Raw genomic sequence first — 20635 nt, 5'->3', positions numbered from 1 at the left:
CTCCGACAGGTGCTACACTCCTTCCTTGAGAGTGTTTAGATGAAAGATAAAGCTGAACCACTGGCCTGTGCTCTTCAGTTTAGCACCTTGAGATGTTTTCCCGAGTCAGGTTTGTTTTCTCAACCCTTTTTAAATGAACTTGTGTTTTCCTTGTCATGTCAAGAACAGTATCTGATTGGATTGAGTTTCAAGAACTCATTTTCCCCTCTGATCACTTAACCACAACTTCCTTCTTTACAGACAATGGTTCATGTATGTGAGAGGGTAAGAGAACTTGCAGAAGCTCTCACAAGATGTGAGATCTTGCCTTCTCATGGGAATCAGACGAAGAGCAAGGTGGAGACCAAAGAATATTAGCAACTGAAGGAACTCCATACAGGCAAAGAAAATAGTAAAAGGAGCTCTTTCTGTTGAAGGCTGAAACCAGACACTGTGTCTTTTTCTTTTCTTTTCTTTTCTTTTCTTTTCTTTTCTTTTCTTTTCTTTTCTTTTCTTTTCTTTTCTTTCCTTTCCTTTCCTTTCCTTTCCTTTCCTTTCCTTTCCTTTTCTTTTCTTTTCTTTTTTTCTGTTTTAAAAGTCATGAGGTGGCAGACACACTTGGACTATTGGAGAATCTCTTCAGAATGAAGAGGACCTGGAACCTGCAGAAAGTGTCACTAAGTCAATTCAAGGGTAGCAAGTGACCAGGTAGGATTGGGCAAGACATTACATAGATGTCATCCCTAAAGGGTCTCTTAAAATGATCCAGGAGGTGTGTACATATCCTATTCTAGAATTCTCCAAGCTTTCATAAGCTGCTGTCATCTTTACTTGAACAAAATTCCTTTAGGGATGCCATCTTGTAAATCAGACGAAAGTGGATGTCCTCTGGTGGAAGGTAGAGACTCCCACTCACAGCCCTTCTTGTATTGCCGAGCCCATCATCTTCTGTTTATCTGAGTCCTGAGTTATTACCCCAATTGCTGATAATGGCCAAGAAATCAGCTGCTTAAAAACAATTTTTAAAATTAAATTTCTTCCTACCATGACAACAAGTTTTCATTTACTTATTATGTTAAAAATTAAAAATTTATCGTTTGTTTTCATTTGATTTGAAAGGCAGAGAAAAACAAATACTTAAATGATTATTGCGTAGTAGCCCCAGTTGTCTGCAGAAGTCCTATGCCTTTGGCTGGGTTTCATTTCTTTTCACCCTCCAAAGTCTTTCACTTAAGTCATCCTATAAAGGATTTGCATTTTATTCACTGGCTTGATCTTATCTACAAACTTGGATATTACCTGCTAAAAGGAAATAATGCCTCACTCATTTATTTATGCAACAATGAATCTTACAGGTACTTGTAAACTGAATGAGACACATTATGATTATTGTCTTGCGACCTTTAATACTGATGAGGCATTATACAGCAATAAAAGGGCAGAGGGGCTGCTGGTTCACTCTCCAAATGACTGCAGCAGCCAAAGCTGAGCCAGTTAGAAGCTGGAATCCAGGAGATTCTTCCAGCTCCCCCATGTGGATATAGGGTCCCAAGGACTTAGGCCATCCTCTGCTGCTGTCCCAGGCTATAAACAGAGACTTGGATCAGGACTTGGAGCAGTCAGGGTATGAGCTGTTGCTCGGAGTGATTGCTGGTACCAACAAACAGAGGATTAACCTGTATTGCCACTGTGCTGGCCCCTCTGCTGTTTAACTCAACACTAATGAAATTTCAAAATTGTTGAGTGTACAACTGGTAGAAAACATTTCTGCTCATTCACAGTATGGCAGAATTATGACTTAAATTTATGTTAAGTATAGCCTTTTATGCACAACTCTTCGGAGTCAGTCCACCCATTCGCAAGGTTCTAGTAAGAATCTGTTTAGTCACAAGACTGATGTGGGCTGAGGGCATCAAGACAAAAACCATTTAAGTACCTCCAGGTGAAAGGGTAATATATAACTTTGTGGGAAAAGAAAATCAAAAGAAATGGAGCAGCTGGGATATGAACTGTGCCCACATGGGATGCAGTGCTAGCAGACAGAAGATTAGTCTGTTGAGTCACTGCACCAGAATCAAGCATGATATGTCTAAGTACTCGAGTACCTCTTACTAATATGATAAAACCTGAATGCCTTAAATCAGTTTCTCATACAGTTTTCAAACATCTTAACAATGGATGACCTATTCAAACAGAATGACTACAAAGCCTGCTAGAGCCTATTGGTCCTTAAATAAAAGGATCATTGTATTAACTCCCCTCCATCCTCACCCTCCTTCCTATTTCTTTCTATGTATATTCTCCTTTCGGAACCAGATAATTTATGCTCCAAGCAAAGGGAATTTCAGATCCACTACAGTGGATTATTATTGGTGATTATAAATCAAGGCTAAGGAACATTGGTGCTGCTTCAAGCATTATTCTCTCGTAATTCTAGGTCAGCAAGCTGAATACTTCCTCATATTGAAGTCTTGACAACGACTTCATTTTTAGAGAAAACTGCTTTTAAAAGTCATTCCTGCAAGATTTGAGAGGATTTATCATGCTCTTCTTGCTGTATCCTTGGATTACAACTAATCCTGGGTGTTACTTGTTCTTGATGCTAGACTTAACTGATCCTTAGTTCATAGCTCATCTGCTCACTTATTGTCAAGGTTCTATAACTTCAGTATCTTTTAGGTTCTTTTCTGGGTCAAATCCATTATTCTGTTTGTTGATTAGCAAGTCCCCGTCTGATTTTTGGCTTCTGTTTCCCTTCCCCCTTTCCCTTTCAAATGTCATAGGATCACTTCTTGTAAATGCAAATACAGACTACATCCTGCCCAGGGTAAAAGGAATTGAGCCAGAGATTGAACATTCCAGAACCAAGCATCACATCACCATGGATTGATCTTGTCCTGACATGCACTATTAGCCTGGTCTCTGGCACCTGGCTTGTCAATACATCAAATGGCTTGTCAGTACATCAACAAGTACCAGCCTTTCTGGAACAAAACTTCTTGACAAAATGTACAGACTGGAATAGTGGCAGGTATGAGGTACCCCACTGTCCATTACAATTTAAGCTAGCACCCTGGAATTTAGACTGCTAAGGGTGAATGCAGTTAAGTTACTTAAAAATGATAAAAATGATTAAGATGCCCCTTGGGAGGCCTGGATCCCATTTGGAGTGCCTAGGTTTGAGTCCAGGCTCTACTTCCAGTTCTAGCTTATGTGGCCCGTGGTGGAAGCCCCTTCCATGTGACAGTGTGCATATTAAGCAGCCATTGCAGTGTGAAATGAATGACCAGCTAGATACATAGTTCAGATCAGTTTTCCATCACAACATATGCTGGAGAAAATGAACCACCTCAGTACACAAAGATTCAAGTGCAGAACAATTAGCTTCATTTAAAATGTCCATGCTGTTTGCCTTCTACATGTCCGTTCTAACAATAAAACCAGCTGTTGCTTCTCAGAATATGTGTCACTTTCTTTGCATTGGGGTCAAACTCCAACTGTGAAGATCCACTGAAGAAGTAGAAAAATCCTGCAGGTGTAGACAAGGGAAACAGTGAGTTTTCTTTTTCAACAAGAAAATCTGAAAACAGAAAATTTAGGAAAAGAATGGATAACTAAAACTAAAATGTGCTTAAAGAGTTCTGCTTTGGGCCAGGGGCAATGTTCAACATTTAGACAATTGTTTTTCATCTATTTGTATAACCACATTGTGAGCTGACTAATTCCATTGTAGTAATAAGCAAGTCGAGGTTTAGACAGAATCAGAAACTTGCCCAAAGCAACTCAACAAAAGAGAACCATCACTCCTCTCCCAACAAAAACAGCATTGTTAGATTACTTCAAATCAGGAGAAACTCTGCTTGTTTGGAAATGATCACCTGTTACTTCCTTTCTTCCTAACATTCTTTCTTCTCTCTTCAGTGAAGCCCAACAGGCACATGTGGCCCAGAGAAGCACAAGAACTTTGAAATGATACCCAGGGACCTTCAATGTCCTGCAAATGTGGTGCCCACTTACCTTTCAGCAAAGATCATCACCTCCTCCCACTTCTCTTTGAGTTTAGGGGAAAAATATTTTTTAAACTTTAAGTAAGCACTGACTACTCAGGAAAGATGGAAGATCTCATTGGAAACTCATAGTAGCAGTAGAACAGGACAGAAGACAAAGCTAGGCAACCAGTGTTAATTCTGGCCACACCACTAGATGGGGTTTTTATGCTAACATGATAATCTGAAAGGTCGAGAGATGCGAGGAAGTGACATTTGAGAGCTCTGGCTTTATATGCATGTATAAAACAGAGTTGTGTTAATTATCTTTATGATATACAATAATTGGTACAAATGTAAGTTAATTGAAATTTCGGGTAGGGGACTGCTTTTGAAAACCATATTACTAATAATCATTTCAATGATCTTATTTTATTTGATACTGGAAAACATTTCAAGTGCACTATTGCCAACAAAATAGATATTGTCTTACCAAATGCTTCAAAGACAGCATCAACCTTTGAGTTAACTCCTGGAAAGTCTTCTGCTATAAGCCTAGGGAAGCCTGGCTCCAGTGACTGTCTCCTCTCATCAAACCTGTACCAAGTGCAAGAAACACAGCTTAACATTACAGAAAAACATTTAAATAATAGCTGGATTCGGAGTGGAATTCTGGTAAACTGTCCAAGTACTGCAAATAAATGTCAAGCACATTCAACACTAAAGAAATCTTTGAAATTATTGCTATGGCACCATGTTTTCATCAGCAGCAAGGGTGATGTCCCGAGTTGGCAGGGGTTAATTGTTCTTTTTAAAAGATGCATATTTATTTATTTGAAAGTCGAGTTACAAAGGGAGGGAGAGGCAGAAGAAAACTTTCTAGCTAGCTCATTCCTTAATGGCCACAATGGCCAAGACTGGTGCCATCTGGTGCCATCTGGTGTCTTACATGCATAGTAGCACCTTAATCATCTTTCTGTCTCCAAACATGAAGATGTGAGCAGACACATACAGAAGTTGACTTGAATCATTTATGTGAAACACATTTTCACATTATCCACCATAATTATCCCATTTATATCTGCTCTTGTCACCTCATCTAAGCTTCTGCGACAACTTCATAGGCAAAGGGATTAGAACGAGAAATTAAGTGCAGTAACTTTGTTTTCACTCTGTAGACCTATGGTCTGTCCGATACCTCAAAGTCTGGGCAGATTGCTTAGAAATCAGCCTGCCTATTAGTCCTGAGTTCTATTCGCAAAATCGAACATCTGCTGCTTGTTATCTTTTAAATGGGCACAGGTGATGAATGAGTGTTGCTAAAGGAGACCTGTGAAATGTCAGAGAAGCCAAACACTCAGATCATGAGCAGAGTTACGAGAACTTGCACAAGATAGTGGGGAAGCGATGCTGAATTGTCACCTCGATTTTGGGGGTGTCTTCTTTCAGATGAAGAGCCCAGTTGGGCTTGAAGTTAGGGAAGAAAGGTGTCATGGAGGCAGTGGGACTTGGGCAGGATTTGAGTAGGGGGATGCGCGAAATGGGGAATCCAGGCAGATGAGGCACAACAGAACGGTGCCAGCCCACTCTTCATGGGCTCCGAGTCAGGAGAGCTCAGGGAATGCCTATTATCATTCACTGCTATATTTTACAGTAAGCTCTCCCCTAGTAGTTGCTTCAGCCCCATCCTTCCATTGAGAGATCGGAGGGGTAGAAATGAGGGGTTTATCAGAAGTGGAAAAAATTTTCTAATTAACTCTACAAAAAGAAATTCCTATTGCATCTCACCTCCAGTATTTGTCTTCCACAAAGAAGTATATTTTCTTTCTTTCTTTATCAGACATGGTAGCATCTATTTTGCTTATGGTTGAAGGGAAACCCAGGGTCTGGATGCTTCTTGGGTAACCAGCCTGTACCTCGTTTCCTCTGATGGCCCAGAACTGATTTCCTGTTTAAAAAAATCATATTGCATTTATAGCAATTAAAATTTAGCCTTTGATTCTTGTAAAGAGGATGCCTGAATTTTAGATTTAATAACTAGCTCATAGTGGGCAACTAACAAGAGTTTGCATATTTAATAAATTAACAGAGATCAAATGAAGCAATTTAAAAGTGGGCAGAGATGGGTGTCTAGCTCAGCAGGTGAAAAGTTTCTTGGCATGCTTGCACCCTATTTCAGAGTGTTTGGGTTCAAGTTCCAGCCCCATTCTCCATCTCAGCTTCCTGTTTTCAGGCAGTAGGTGATGGCTCAAATACTTGGATCACCCATAAGAGATGACCGCTGCATTCTCAGATCCAGCTCCTGGCTTTAGTCGGCCCCAGGTGTTGTCGACGTGCAGGAAGGGAATCAGTGCATGGAAGACTTCTATCTGTTTTTTTTTTTTTTTTCTGTCTCTCTGCCTTTCAAATAAATAGAAAATAAATATAGAATTTTAAAGAGTTAATAAAACTCTGCTTAGTATATTACCCTGTGGTTTTTCATATGTAAAATATAAATAAAATTAGAACTGCCCTCGCTATTTCTTCACTATTTCTGTGGCTGCAGAGGCAATCAAAATTTGATATACTGGAGAAACGTGAAGTCATGTTCAATTTCCTTGGCAGAGGATTTATTTCAGCAAGTTAAAGAAAGATTTATATAATAATTACCTTTAAAAATGAAAACTGAATCCCTGCTAATGAGTTCATAGGCGGCATCCACTCCTGAAGGAAGAGATGGCCAGAACGAAGAGATCAAATGAAATTCAGGTTCAAGTATCCTGAGGGATTTGCGCCAAAAATACCTGAAATCCACACAAAAGGAAGTATGAGTTGAAAAATAGTCTTTCACTTTTCTTTACTGTCCCATTTTATCCGTCTTCTGTTTCCTCATCTTTCAGGCTGGATGGCAAAGGATATTGCCTTTCAGAAAACATCTTTCCTTTTCCTTCACATGTCACAGTGGCTCTTCTGTCACAGAACTCCAGGGTGGTTTCTTCAGTGAGGGGAAAGTTAGCCTACCATGCAAAGTAGCCCACCCAGGGTAATGCAATGCACACAAACGGATGCCTGTGCTGTACCATCATTTGTACCTTACACAGTTATAGAGAATATGCACATGCATGTGATGGGTTGTACAAATACACTCTTGCATAAACCCAGGAAAGTTCTGGAACGATATGCAAGGCACCTTGATTGTAGATGAATGCAGATAAGAAGTGAACTAAAACTGTTAACTTTCTTTCTGTTTGTGTAGTTAGAATGCTTTCGCATGTGTACATTTATCAAACAGCCCGTAAATTAATTACCTGTAATGTTTACGTTGGTATGATTTTTAAGGGATATAAGTGTGATTCTAATTCTAAACTCTGCTTGTATCTTTTGAGCAGTAACGTGACTTAGCACATTTGGGAACAACCACCGCAAACAGGAATAGAAATAAATCATCCTGAATTTTCAAAAAATGAACATGATCATCTTAGAAAAATATGGAAGGGGCAGCAGCAAATCTGAACGACTTAGAGATCAGAGGGAATGTTTTTGTCTTAAATGTCTAAACAATTTGTATTAAGTTTCTATTTGTGTTTCTTTCCAAGCACTGTAGACCAAAACAGATATGAAAAGTATAAGTTTTGCTCTGACCTGTCTTTAAAAAATAGGATTTCTCCCCTTAGCGTGCTGACAGCGTCGAAGGACAAAGTTGGATCGCACTTGGCTGGTGTTCTGGATGCTGGAGGGTGGGGTTCCATGGGCACCACAGAGTCATCAGATGAGGTAGAAGGAGGTCCTATAGGCAACAGGTCCAGGTATGCAAATATTAGAAGTCAGGTGATGCCTGTATCACTTTATAAGCTTTGCCAACATCCCCTAGGTGTTTATGAGCTAAATCACAAGTGCTTCATATATCATGTTAAAGCTTCCTAATGACCATCTTTGTAAAGCCACAATGCCTAATTTTTGCAGTATAACTCACCATAGAGGGACTGCATGCCACTCACATCATCCTGAGACAGGCGAAAATGGGCAAGGTCTGTAAAGGATTTGTAGACTGGGTACATCAGCGCCTCGGGGTTGGCTGAGTGAAACAGACCCAGGGAGTGACCAAGCTCATGAGCAGCAACAAGGAATAAATTGGTCCCTATTTAAGAAATAAAAAATAATAGCGTTTTACTTACACACATTACATAGATCATCTATGTATCATATTTGTTGATATTCTGGAACACACAGGGCTTTTTGTGTGTCTTACTGGTTCAGTAAAGGGAAACCAAGCGTATTCAAGATTCATGTTTGAGTTCAATGCATGAATTAAAGTATCCAGTCACCTCCAATTGCCTCCCTCTCTAGCCTTAGAAATCGCTATGGGTCCCTTTTCATGTTGTTAAGCAGGAAATCATCCTCCTCCCTTATTTTCTCAATAGTCAATAGTTCTGTGCATCTGTCAATTAAAAACTAAACTCTGCTACAATGTGTTAACATTTGCCAGTTGCAATCTCAGTTAAAGCATTATAATGTGTTCATTTTAGTTCTGAAATCCCTTAAAGAACCACCCTCAAACCAACCATTAAAAAGTGTTAACAATTTTAAAATATGATAAACTCAAATCTGTATGTCCTGCAGAGATAGTGTTTACTTTTACACCATAAATCATGATGGAATTTTAACATGCAGAGTCACTTATTTCAGAAAACATTTAAGAATTCTGGAAGTCAACCCCCAAAGTACAGTTATAAACTATGAAACATTCTTCTACCCAAGCAATTTGGACATTGTGTTGGGGTTATTTCTTTCTAGCAGAACATGTCTGTTACTCCCAACCTAGAGGTAATAAAATATTGACTTAGGCATCCAATACTAGAGAACTTTAGCTTCTTTAATTCAATTCTGACTTCTGCTTTGAAAACTGAAGTAGAAGGGGAAATTGCATAAGCAACACCCAGGGCTCACTTTAATGTAAATTCAGTATACCACACTAGTATTTGCAGATATCCTTGGGTATCTGCAATTGATATAAGAGAACATTTCTGTTTATACTGATGGCCTTTAGATCACATAAGAGCCACAATTATTAAGGAAACATTTACTGAAGTAGTGTATACAAACTCAGAGAACAGACTTATTAGGCATCTGAAAATAGTTTTGATAATGATTTTAAAATGTGTTCTGCTGCTCCCTGATTCGTTTAAAAAACTCAGTAACACATTATTTCATGAGTATTCTTGGTTCTTATAGAGTTTGATAAATTTAAAAAGAGAATAATGTCAGAGTAATGCCGATAGAGGAGTGACTAACCTGCTGTATCCTTCGTCCATTGTTCATCATCATCAAAATGAGCATCTCCATTAATCCCTGGCCCAGGTGCATAGGCATGAGCCAAAACATTTCCAGGGCCATCAAAAGGGATAAAATCTCCATGTTCTAATAGAAAACAATTTTTATTGGAAATATAGATTATTATTATCTCTTGTGACATTTTTATAATAAAAGAACACTAGATAAATAGATAAATTTCAAGTGCTTTTGGTTTGTTGTTTCTACCTCCGACTGCGAAAGAGATCATTATGTCAGCCTCTCCCTCGTGCATCCTGGAGAATGTGAGTGGAGTCACCTCCTTCCACACTCCCAGCGCTTTCTCAATGGCAGCATCAACTGCCTCTCTTGGCAAATCCGGTGTGTAATTCACAATCCTGTGTGAGAAAAATGGAAGGTAACACTTTCTCCTCCCATAGCAATGCAGAGAAGTTTAGAGCTCTGTGGAAACAGCTTTGGACTCATTACCTGTAGGTGAGGTGAGTTTTGCTCCACTTGGGAGTGCCAGGGAAGGTAGTGAAGTGACCAACGTCAGGAACGCCACACCTGGGCTTGCGTATCATCTCCAGGGTGCTGGAGTCCAGCTTGCCTGTCACCTCCAACCCAAGGAACTTCTGCATTTCTCGGATTTTGTTATCAATAGGACTACTGTCCCTTCTTCTATAAATACTCTCCACCTTTTTTGTGAGGTTATAGTAATTCTCCAGGTATTGCTATTGGAACAGGTGCAGTTTTTAGACAATTTCTTAGGATTTTCAGCTATAGCATACTGACAGCAAATTTCTTAAAGTTTAGCACATTGCTTAAGTACTTACCTACTTTGCTGAAACAATTACTTAATAAACATTACATTTAGTTCTTCAGTTACAATCATTCCTCACTTTCACTTTAGCTTTGTGCCTGTCTCTCCAGCTTAGTTTATTATCCCAAAAAGTAAAGTAGCTGGACACTGAAACATTTATCCTGTATTCTTAAAGGAGAAAACAAAACAAGCAAACTTTTTGGACATAATTGTATATTTCAAGTAAAAGTTTTAAATTTCTACTTTATATTTTTCATAAGGTCCTTGCTTAAGAAGCAGCTTGAACAAGTCTCTTCTTCTACACATGGCACCAGCAATGTAAGTATGAAGCTAAAATCACACTGGACTAACGAACCTAGAGAAGTTTCAGAACAAGAAATTGTTCTTAGACTCCTCATCTATTGTTCACGTTCTCATGACTGAAGCCCCACTGCTGTTACTGCAGTAGAGTTTTTTTTTTTTTAACAAAAACGACCATTCAACACTTTTTAACCCTCTGTCCTGAACTGTTTGTATACAGCAAACTCAATACTTTGTGTGTGTGTGTGTGCTTTAAGACACACAGAATGGCATGATCTTAAGGTGGAACCTTACAAGACCTCCTCACTTGGCACTGACGGTGAATGTGATGGCTCCTTCCATGAATTACCTGAAGCAGGTCCATGCTGCTGTCTGCATCCCTTGAGGCTCCATACAGTGGGTAGGCTGAGCAAAGTGCCACATACAGCAGGAGCAGGACTGGAAGACTCCTCATTTCTGTTGGCGTTGATGGGCTTTGTGCCGTATTGATGCCTTGCTCTGGATCTACCTCCTTTTAGATCTACTCTCCAGAGCTCAACTTTTATAGGGTGGCACTATTTGTTCACAGCACCCGCAGCTTGACTCACCATCGCTTTCACTCAAGTGACAGCAGAACCATTTCCAAAAATTCCAAACTCAACCTAAGATGATACAATCTGCTATGTCTCTCCACCTTCCAAATTTTGTAAGGCAAAGCAGTGATTAATCTCCAGGAAATACTTCCTGTCTTGGCGAAAGAGAAAATTGGGGCTTTTCTTTTTCCCCTCCTGGAAAATTTGACTAGAACTCACTAGAAAACTTATACTTGATTGTTTAAGAGAAGTAGGTTGACTTGGTAAAAAAAATCAGAATTGTACACAACTTCTCGAAGTAGCTTTGTCTCAGGAAAAATACATTTTAAAATTAAGTGTAGATTTAAATAGAAGAATGATGGACTTGTGACTCTTGCTGAAGCACTATTCTATTGTAATAATATAGGGGAAGTCCGTGGGAGTGGGGAGGCTGATGGGGGAGAGAGGAAAGAGAAATCCTTGAGCCTATGGAACTGTATCATGAAAAATAAAAAAAATTTTCAGGTAAAAATTCAAGTATAGATGTGAGTAAATGAAAACTGTACTGCATAGCTATATCTATTTTATTACACCCTGAAGTACAGGAAATGGTATTTAGAAGGAAATTGGAAAGGAGAACTTATTTTTTGAGGCTTTTATTTAGAATATTTACCAATTATTTCTGGTTTAATTTGTTAGTCCTTGAGGAGGAAAATCTTTCGGACAGAACCAATCAAAGAGAGTCTTTTGAAAGAAGGAAGTGTATATTTTTCCTTGTGTTGGTCATTATTCTGTTGTGGACTCCAAATATCTCACCCATAAGTACTTGTGCGCATGACAAGTTTGGTTGCTCACTGCAACGAAATTCTCTGTTGTTTCCTCATTCTCTTTTAATTCTTTCCCCTCCTTCTTAAACTCAAATCAGTGCATGCTTTTCATATGGGAGAGGGGAATCATCTTAAATGAGTTTTTCATGCTGTTCTTTTTCCCCACTGCTCCCCTTTCCTTTCCCTTTTCTTTCTTTTCCTTCCTCCCTCCTTTCCCTGTCAAATAGAGTGTCACACCGTGGACATTAACATACAGGCGTGTAGCGAAGGCGGTGAGCTTTCTCCCTTTGTTTACATCTTTTGTGTTTCCCTTTGTTTTATACCTTATATATCTCATAATGAATGTTGGAGGGGTTTCATCGAATAAGTATAAATATGTAGCAGGAGTACTTAGTGGTGTAAGAGCTCTGTAATGGGAGATGCCTTGATGGCCACTTGGCAAGTTGCTAAACATCAAATTTAAGTATCTGTTGTAATGATTTTTTTTTTCGGGTATTATAAATTATAAAACATATTTAAAGTTTAGAAGCAAGCTTAAAAGAGATCATTTATTTTTTCAACTATTCACATACAATTAGCAGAGTGTTATATTGTTCTTGAAATGAATATATTGAAGCTTGTTGAGCAGAGCTTTTTTCTCCTTCAAAATAGCTTTAGAGACTTTCTTGAGACATCTTTGCTGGGTTTCAAGAACTATCATTACTTTTTCCTAAATGATGCTTTGTACTAGTCTCATTATTGTATTTTCCACATGGAACTGTACTTTAAGGGTCTACTTATTTTCCTACCACATTTTACCATAAATTACAAAAAGGAACAGATCACATTTAATTTTTTTTAAGATTTATTTTATTTTTACTGGAAAGTCAGACATACAAAGAGGAGGAGAGACAGAGAGGAAGATCTTCCATCCATTGATTCACTCTGCAAGTAGCCACAATGGCTGGTGCTGAGCCGATCTGAAGCCGGGAGCCTGGAGCCTCTTCCAGGTCTCCCATGCAGGTGCAGGGTCCCAAGTCTTTGGACCATCCTTGGCTGCTTTCCCAGGCCACAAGCAAGGAGCTGGATGGGAAGTGAGGCTGCAGGGATTAGAACCAGCACCCATATGGAATCCCAGCACGTGTGAGGCACAAAGACCTTAGCTGCTAGGCTACCGCACCATGCCCAGATTAGTAATTTATTATGAAAGACTCCTAGTAAGTCGAACAAGTAAATTAAAAGCTGAAAGATTTGGAGATTATACAAATGGGCAAAGATCCAATCTATCATCTCTAGTCTTTCTAATAAAAAGAATACATCGAAGGCACATATATGCCTACAGTGGTCATTCCTATGACTTTGGAATATTCAAACTAGAATTGTGGAACCAGGGAGTTTTGTGACAATGCAAAGATGAACACATTGCATTTTGCTGATTAAATTTAAAAGACAATGTGCTAATGAAAAGGCATAGGTCATAACTTGAAGGGCAGTTGAGTGGAAAAACGAGAAGAATGGAGGGATGAAAGGAGGACAGAAAGCATGTCACGTGTAGAGAGGAACATTAAATAATTGGGGGGAAATTGAGCACAGAATGAAACTCATTCCCGCAGAACAATCACTTGTGAGAAAGCTACATGCATACAAGAGCGCGATAGTGCTGGTTTTATAAATTTGACTTCCTGGGGATCAGAAGCCTGGCATTAAACTTAAGTTCAAGCTGGTCCAAACTTACATTCAAAAGCTGGGAATTAGTTCTGGTAACATTCTCCTTGTTAACTTTTCACATTTTACCTTCTACTTATTATGCTTCTCTATGACTAATCAGACATGACAATGCATGATCCTCACTGCTTTCAGCTGATAGAATCGCTCTTTAAGTTTTTTGAGACGTTATGCCTTAGAATTCCCAAACTAAGAACATATATTTGGAATGAAGTTTTTAAAAAAGTTTAGGAGGAAAATTAGACCAAATTAGTTATTTCAAAATAAAGAAAGAAGAAACAAGTTGTGATGGAAGGAAGGCTATAATTTAATTGGGTAGCATGTCTGTCCCAAGTGGCATGCTCGGCCAACTGTTTACTTTTTATGAGAACGAAAGAAATGTGAGATATAAATATGAAAAATAAAGTTGTGGGCAGATAGGTTGGAGCCTGTTTGTAGTTGACTATTAGTCTACGGTTAAAGTGTTTAGGATTTATTCTATTTTGGTAGAAAGTGTATTTCTACAAAACATGATGAAAATGCTGTGTATGTTTAGTAAAGAAAATTAAGAATACACAAATAATAGAAAAATAAAAAACAATTTGTCACATCACAATGAAAAATGCCTTTAATAATGTTAACTATGCACTGTCCTCTAATTGTTTATACTGCTCTATAATTTTTTTGTATCATACTGATCACGGGAATTTATAAATTTCGTCTGGTTTTTCCAAAATTCTGAATCGTTTTAGCCAGAAAGGAGCTCTTCTTATAATAAAGACAATACTTTCCATCTGCATAGTACGATAAAACACATTGTTTACAGGTTTTTCACTAGTTTTTCATCTTCAAAATCAGGCCACATCTGCTGATTCATAGGTCAGCCACTGACACTTACAAACATTCTCCTAGCAAGGTGAATGGGAAAAGAAAAGACAGGGATAGACAAACTGCATGTGGATAACTGTTCTATTTTCATTTACACAAAAATAATAATTCAGGTCACTTAACATGAATGATAAGAATGTTGAAATCCATTGTTCAGATTTCTTGGCTATGACAATATATTTATGTGGCTCCAGGCAACTGACCTGATGGAGGAAAGAGAAGAGGTTTGAAATATTCGCTGCATAAATATTTCAGTTGTGCTAAGCAGAATAACATAAATTCCAGTTTTTAGTGTTGCACCAACAGAGAGCATATTCTATGTGACTTTAGTGAAAAAAAATGTTGCTTGAGAAATACTTTTTCTTATATGAGGTCTAAATTGGAAGCAAAAGGAAAAAAGTGTGAGACGCATGAAGGAGCAGCTTTCTCTTCAACTTGAAAAACTCACCTGGCAAGTCACCTTTCCATCAGAGAGCTGTCAAAGTGACAGCAGACGCAGTTCTGGTGAGCTTCTTACATCCCGAAGTACCTATCCTGGGATGCTTTTCTCTTCAGCCAATTGATATTGTATGTTTTTATGTAATTTGTTTCCCCAAGTATTATTCAGTAATGAAAGTTACTGATTCTTGCATGTCTGGGTGTGTCTTTTGTTAGTATCTCCTGTGGAAAATATGTTCATAACTTTCATCTTTCTTCTAAAATCAACATCCATTCATTAGTGAGAGAGCTTCAGAGAGTCTAGCTGATAGAAAAATTCTTCCTGGTTCCTGTGCAGAACAAAATCTCTTTCAGTTGGTTAGTGTTTCCTAAGGTTTCATGACAAACACAGAGAAGTTTCTGAATTTTTTCCTATGTAATTGTGCTGTCCCTATTAAAAAATGGAAAAACTAAAACGAACAACCTTATTTGCAATGTCATCGCTTTTCTTTTCCTTTTTGTCTGCATGTTCTTGTGCAAGTTTGGGAAAGGGTGCATCAGCAGGCATAGGCAGTTTTTCCTTTTGACTGAAGCCTTCCCACTTAATGATTTTGGCTGGATAAATGACAACAGAAGAACTGTGCCTCGTTGGGATGCATGCCCCAGCAGTGATTAAGGAGGTGGATTAGAATGTGAGGAAAGCGCAGTTACCATTTCCAGGACTAGTACTATCATCCAAACGGGCTGTAAAGCTACATGGAGGATTGGAAATAAAAAGAAATGCGAAAGGAAAGAAATAGTAGAGTCAGAAAAAGCCCAGTAGGATGAGATAAGCATGACAAGGCACTGAGTCCTGTGAAATTGGAAAAATTGAAGCCATCCAATGCACTTAGGGTTGGGTTCCTGTCTTGTGGCTTGGCAGATCTTTGCCTGTTATGGAAATAAACATGGGCTACTCAAACGAAAAAAAAAAAAAAACCAGCAAAGACAGTTTATTCAGAGCTTGGCATAGAAAAGGGGTTAACCATTGTCATGGAAGTATTGGCACACACTCAAAAATAAGTAGAGAAATGGGAAAAAGGTGAAGCTTCAGATACGCCCTAACTTCAGGCTATTGGTGAGAGAAGCGAAGGCACGCAGAGTAAATGTGAGCCACTCTCTGGCATTGATAGAGGGTGCGAATCTGGTTTTCTCTGATTGCTCTTAAGTTGGAAGTGGAAACAAACAGTAACAACATAACCAATTTTCAACCGTGGTTTCTTGGAGCCAATTGTAACAAATTATTATATAGCTTCCTGAAATGTCACTGGAGATAAAGATAAGGCATTCTGCAAACCTGACCTTCGGCAGACTGCCTTACTGGACTTATTATTATTATTTTTTTAATACATAAGGGGCTAGTGTCTTTGAAAATTGCTGCAAACCGCAGTCATTGTCCAAAATTGTACATAAGACTGGGCCACTGTTCTTCGATTCATTCAGTCTCACTGGAAATGTCTCTTCGCTCCATGGCTTAGGTAATGAGTAGTGCTGGGTTTTTCCCTTGGTTAAATCACATTTATTTTTTCCCTGTTACCCACATAGCTTTGTTTAAACTCTGTAATTTGCAAGTGCTATATTCTAGTGGTTGTTTTTCTTCATTTTTTCTCGCATACTGTGACAGTGCTCATTGCCTGACAAATCTGTGGTGACAGTCCTAGGATATGGTTTTTCCACTGTTCGGAGAGACCTCACTCTCTTGGATCATGACATTCTCATGCTGGCACATCCTCTGGACAGGTCACATTATCTAACACTGAAAGTCTGTGTTGTAACAACAGTTAAAATTGGGAGTAGAGGTATACAGAGGCAGACCTCACTCACAACATGCACAAAGCAGGTACTGGTGGGAAATCCCATTCTCCACTCAAGTCATACTGTGGCAGGAAGAGAATCAGGCTCCCAGGGTTTTATTACTGAATATAGTTTTAGGTAACTACTGATGCTACATATAATGTGATCACACAAATATATATGTATGAATATATGCCTCCAATGCTATATATGTTGTATAATATGTAATTATACATAATCTTGAAGAGAAAATCACCGTTGATTATTTACTATGTGCCCAATGTGTTGTATGCATTACGTGTCCTCTTCCACCATGTGACAAAGCAAAGATCAGTATCTCTATTACACAAGTGAGGAAATTGAAGTTCAGAAAAGTCAAAATGTTTGCTCAAATCCACCTAGACAATAAATAATAGAAAAGGTATAATCATTGCTCAATCAGAACAAAAATGAGGCTTTTTGGTGCCTTAACACTAACTCTGGCCCTTACATCTTATTTGTTTACAAAAAATATCATCATAGCCTAGATGTCACTTTTCCCACAAATTTTAACCTGAGAAATTTCGATGTTTTTAAAAACTAAACCCTCTATGTTTCTGTGAAGCCAGTGTCAGTGTGCTAATCGGCCACCACCTTTTACATCCTAACCCTTTGATTTCCCTTCCACTTTCCAGTCCTGCCTGTTATCCTCCACCTGGGCTGCCCAGATGCGACTCAGTCAGGACCCAAATCTAGGAGTAGTCACCAAATGCCACTATGATCAGAAAACCGACAGTGCCTCCTCACTCACAAAAGCTCCTAATGTTCCAAATCCCGCAAGATGAGCCAGCACTTCCTGGCCATGACGCCCTAAGCAATGAGGAACAAAATCCAACTGAGTAAATACCCTCAGCTCAGGGCTTACGAGGTCTGATACACAGCTCACAATAACTCCATTTTTGCAAGCCATAATTTATTCAATTACAAAATAGGAACATGTTGTTCAGTCATGAATTTAAGTAGAAAAACATCTTTTCAAGCCTAACATAACTCCATATCTCCCTGAGGATATTTTTATGGTAACTCCAGTGCTCCAAAATACACAATGAACAGAAATTGTGATAGTAATAATTTATAAGTCATTTTATTTTGTACCTAACAGTTAAATGAAATCAGATCCTAATCTTTATTAGTTAAAAGATGATCAGTCAGAGCTGCCTTTGTGGTAAAGCAGAGAAAGCCACCATCTGCAACACCGGCATCCCATTATGGTGCTGGCTTGGGTCCTGGCTGCTGTACTTCCAATTCAACTCCATGCTAATCAGAAAAAAAGGTCCCAATGCTCAGACCCTTGTACCAGATAAGGCTCCTGGCTTCAGGCTAGGCCAGCTATTTGCAGCCATTTGGAGGGGATGGTGGACCGGGATACTGATCTCTCTCTTCATCTCTCTCTCTCTCTGTAACTCTGTCAAATAACGAAAACAAATAATAAAAAAAAAGATTGTCAGCCAAATGAAACAAAGTGGTCTAGGGGAAAAAAATGCATTTTGCCCTCAGAATCCCAGTTTCTGTGCTTTCCAGCTCTCTGACGCCAAATCACTTGTGTTATCTATATTCTTAAACTTCTAGAAACATGTAAATTTTGCTATTCATAACAATTAAATACATAAAATGATGGGAAATAGGTGATACAATTTAACTTTGGTGGTCTTTGTTGGCTGGGAATGAGGCAATGTGGGAAAAGCAGAGGAGGAATTCCTTGGGTTCTTACTTCTCCCACAATTCAAAGTGTTCTTTGGGATGTAGTGTGCCTGCTTAGGTGGACCAATGCAAAGCTCAGGAATTCTAGGACATGAGGAAGTTGGAATGGAAAGAAAACAAGCGTTAGCTGTGCACATACTAAGTACCAGGAGCCTCACCTGTGTCCATTCATAGCCACCCCCACCTGAAACGCAGACACAACTTCCCTCCCGGAAGTCAAGGAAGTTGCTACTATCACACAGTTGAGTCACGGAGATTTTCTAACTCATCAGTGTATGAACTTTAGACAATGAGTCACTCCCTGGACTCTGCCTTTCAAGATATTTGCAGCACGTCAGGAGCCAAGCCTCACCTTCCCTTCCTGCCGTGGAACAGGTGATGTGTTCTGACGGGCCCTTCCACCATAAACACCTGCAGTCTTCATTTAAACAAACAAACAAACAAAACAGTGATCAAGCTTACTTTTCAGCTCATAGTAGTGCTTGCAGGAGATATAAGAAATCTCCAGGACTTCCAGTTCCTCTAACAGAATGAACTGAAACCAGATTAGGGAGTGAGTAGCTGGGTTAGAAAATCAAGAAAAAGGAGGAAATATCCTAGATGGAAAGTCAGACTCCGTAACATCAGTTATTCTCCAGATCTGTAGGTGATTTCCAGCATTGCATTGTAAAGATGTTTGTAATTTCCAAATGCTAGACCTTTTTTCTGATACTGCCAAGGTTACACTGATCCTCTTAGGGGAAAGGATTGCATTTCCCAGTTTGGACACACATAGAATTCTTAAGACATTTTAGACATTTTTATCTGAAAATGTACGTAAAAGTGAAAAACTTTATAAGGGAAAGCATCAGGACTCTACTTCAGTTGACTTTTTCTACTTTGTCAATGTAAAGGGGGTAATTTTGTTACAGGTAATAACAGATTTTAGGGTCAAGACAGCCTGCTCTTCAATTACGGCTATAAGGTTATGTAAATTAATTAAACTCTCAGTGTCTCAGTTCCCTCACCTGAAAAGTCAGATAGTATTAGCTCATGTTTGTAAGAATATTGAATGTGTTATTTTATTTTAATTTTTAGTGGACAGTCCTTATAACATGCCTGGAACTTGATAATGGTACCAGAATTTACCAAAATTCAAAAATAAAACCTGAGGGCAAATACAAATTAACCCAGAAATATTCAAATTTGATTTAGTTGCTGATCCTGTACTAACATTTCTTTTTCTGAAACAACTTTAGTATCCAGAACCAGGTGAAATTTGGCTATGTTGCAAAGGTGATGCAGCCCAATGCCATTACACTTAAGGGGTACATACTTGAGAATGGATTTCAGACATAAAGAGGAAGAGCTCCTTCCCCAAGGAGATTCTCTCAGATCCCCACTGATTCCAGCTTGCCTCACTGGTCAGAATAATCACCTGATCTAAAATGGGCCAACCCTTTCTGAAATGGCTTAACCATTTCTTGGAACGTTTAAGTATGTCATCAATGGACTGCCAATACGTGGAAAACTAGAATCCTTCTACAAATCCTATTGGTTCTATCCCAGGCACAACCCAGAAGATAAGAGGAATGTGCGTCAGAGTAGTGAAGAAAGTTGGCTCGGCTATCAGTGATGTGGCTAGTAGTCAGTGACAGAGCAGGAGCTAAGGATTGCCAGCGCACCTATAGTCACAGCTCCACTTTGCTTAAGACCCATCATTTTGGTGTAGATGCAGCTGGTGGAGTTGTACCAGCTAGAAAAACCAACATGGTTACAAGCTTGGTATACCCACCCACCACCATGTTCCTAAGCCTCACTCCCCATCATGTATCAGATGCAACGATGTAACTGAGATTTCCCAAACAGATGCATGGAATTGGATGGCACTCAAGACTTGTCCTAAACACCTTATTTGAATATTCAATTAAGTGCTGCCCTGGGCACCATCCCCTATCCTATGAAGGACTGAACCTGAATGTTGTTCATTGCAGCTCATTTTATCCAGAGCCTGTCCACACTCCTGAGTGTGTACTCTTCCTTTGTCTTGTTTTCTGCTCATTTCCTCCTCTGTCTCCTCCTTTAATTCTTTCACATTTGGAGACAAGAACCTGGAACTAGCCTAGGTAGGGACCTCCTCTCCCCCATAACACTAGCATGATGTGCCCCTCGAGTATGTAGTTTTTTCGTGTGAGCGTGGTGAGTAGGTTCTGATTTACTGTATGAAGTATAATTAAGAATTTGGGGACATTCTTTTGTTTAGTTTGGTGGTTAATTTTTTGTCATAATTAAATATTATCCATGTCATTAACATGAAACCGCAGATGAGTCCATTTGTACAATTATTTTGTTACTCCTAGT

General features: G+C 39.0%; 1 protein-coding gene across 1 annotated transcript; it reads right to left on the bottom strand.

Annotated features, from left to right (window-relative positions):
• Positions 1-3256: 3256 nt before the first annotated feature.
• Positions 3257-10833, bottom strand: LOC101528146 (stromelysin-1). The gene is made up of 10 exons (XM_004585019.2): positions 10706-10833; positions 9723-9967; positions 9483-9631; positions 9237-9362; positions 7918-8082; positions 7587-7731; positions 6615-6748; positions 5754-5913; positions 4459-4562; positions 3257-3508 (listed from the first exon to the last, which is right to left on the bottom strand). Exons 1-10 carry the CDS (start codon positions 10808-10810, stop codon positions 3408-3410), a joined length of 1434 nt encoding a protein of 477 aa, XP_004585076.2. The 5' UTR covers positions 10811-10833; the 3' UTR covers positions 3257-3407.
• Positions 10834-20635: the final 9802 nt, after the last annotated feature.

The sequence above is a fragment of the Ochotona princeps genome, chromosome 4 (genome assembly GCF_030435755.1).
Source record: "Ochotona princeps isolate mOchPri1 chromosome 4, mOchPri1.hap1, whole genome shotgun sequence".
Lineage (NCBI taxonomy): Eukaryota > Metazoa > Chordata > Mammalia > Lagomorpha > Ochotonidae > Ochotona > Ochotona princeps.
The sequence above is the reverse complement of the archived record's forward strand: the minus strand, read 5'-3'. Positions and strand labels throughout refer to the sequence as shown.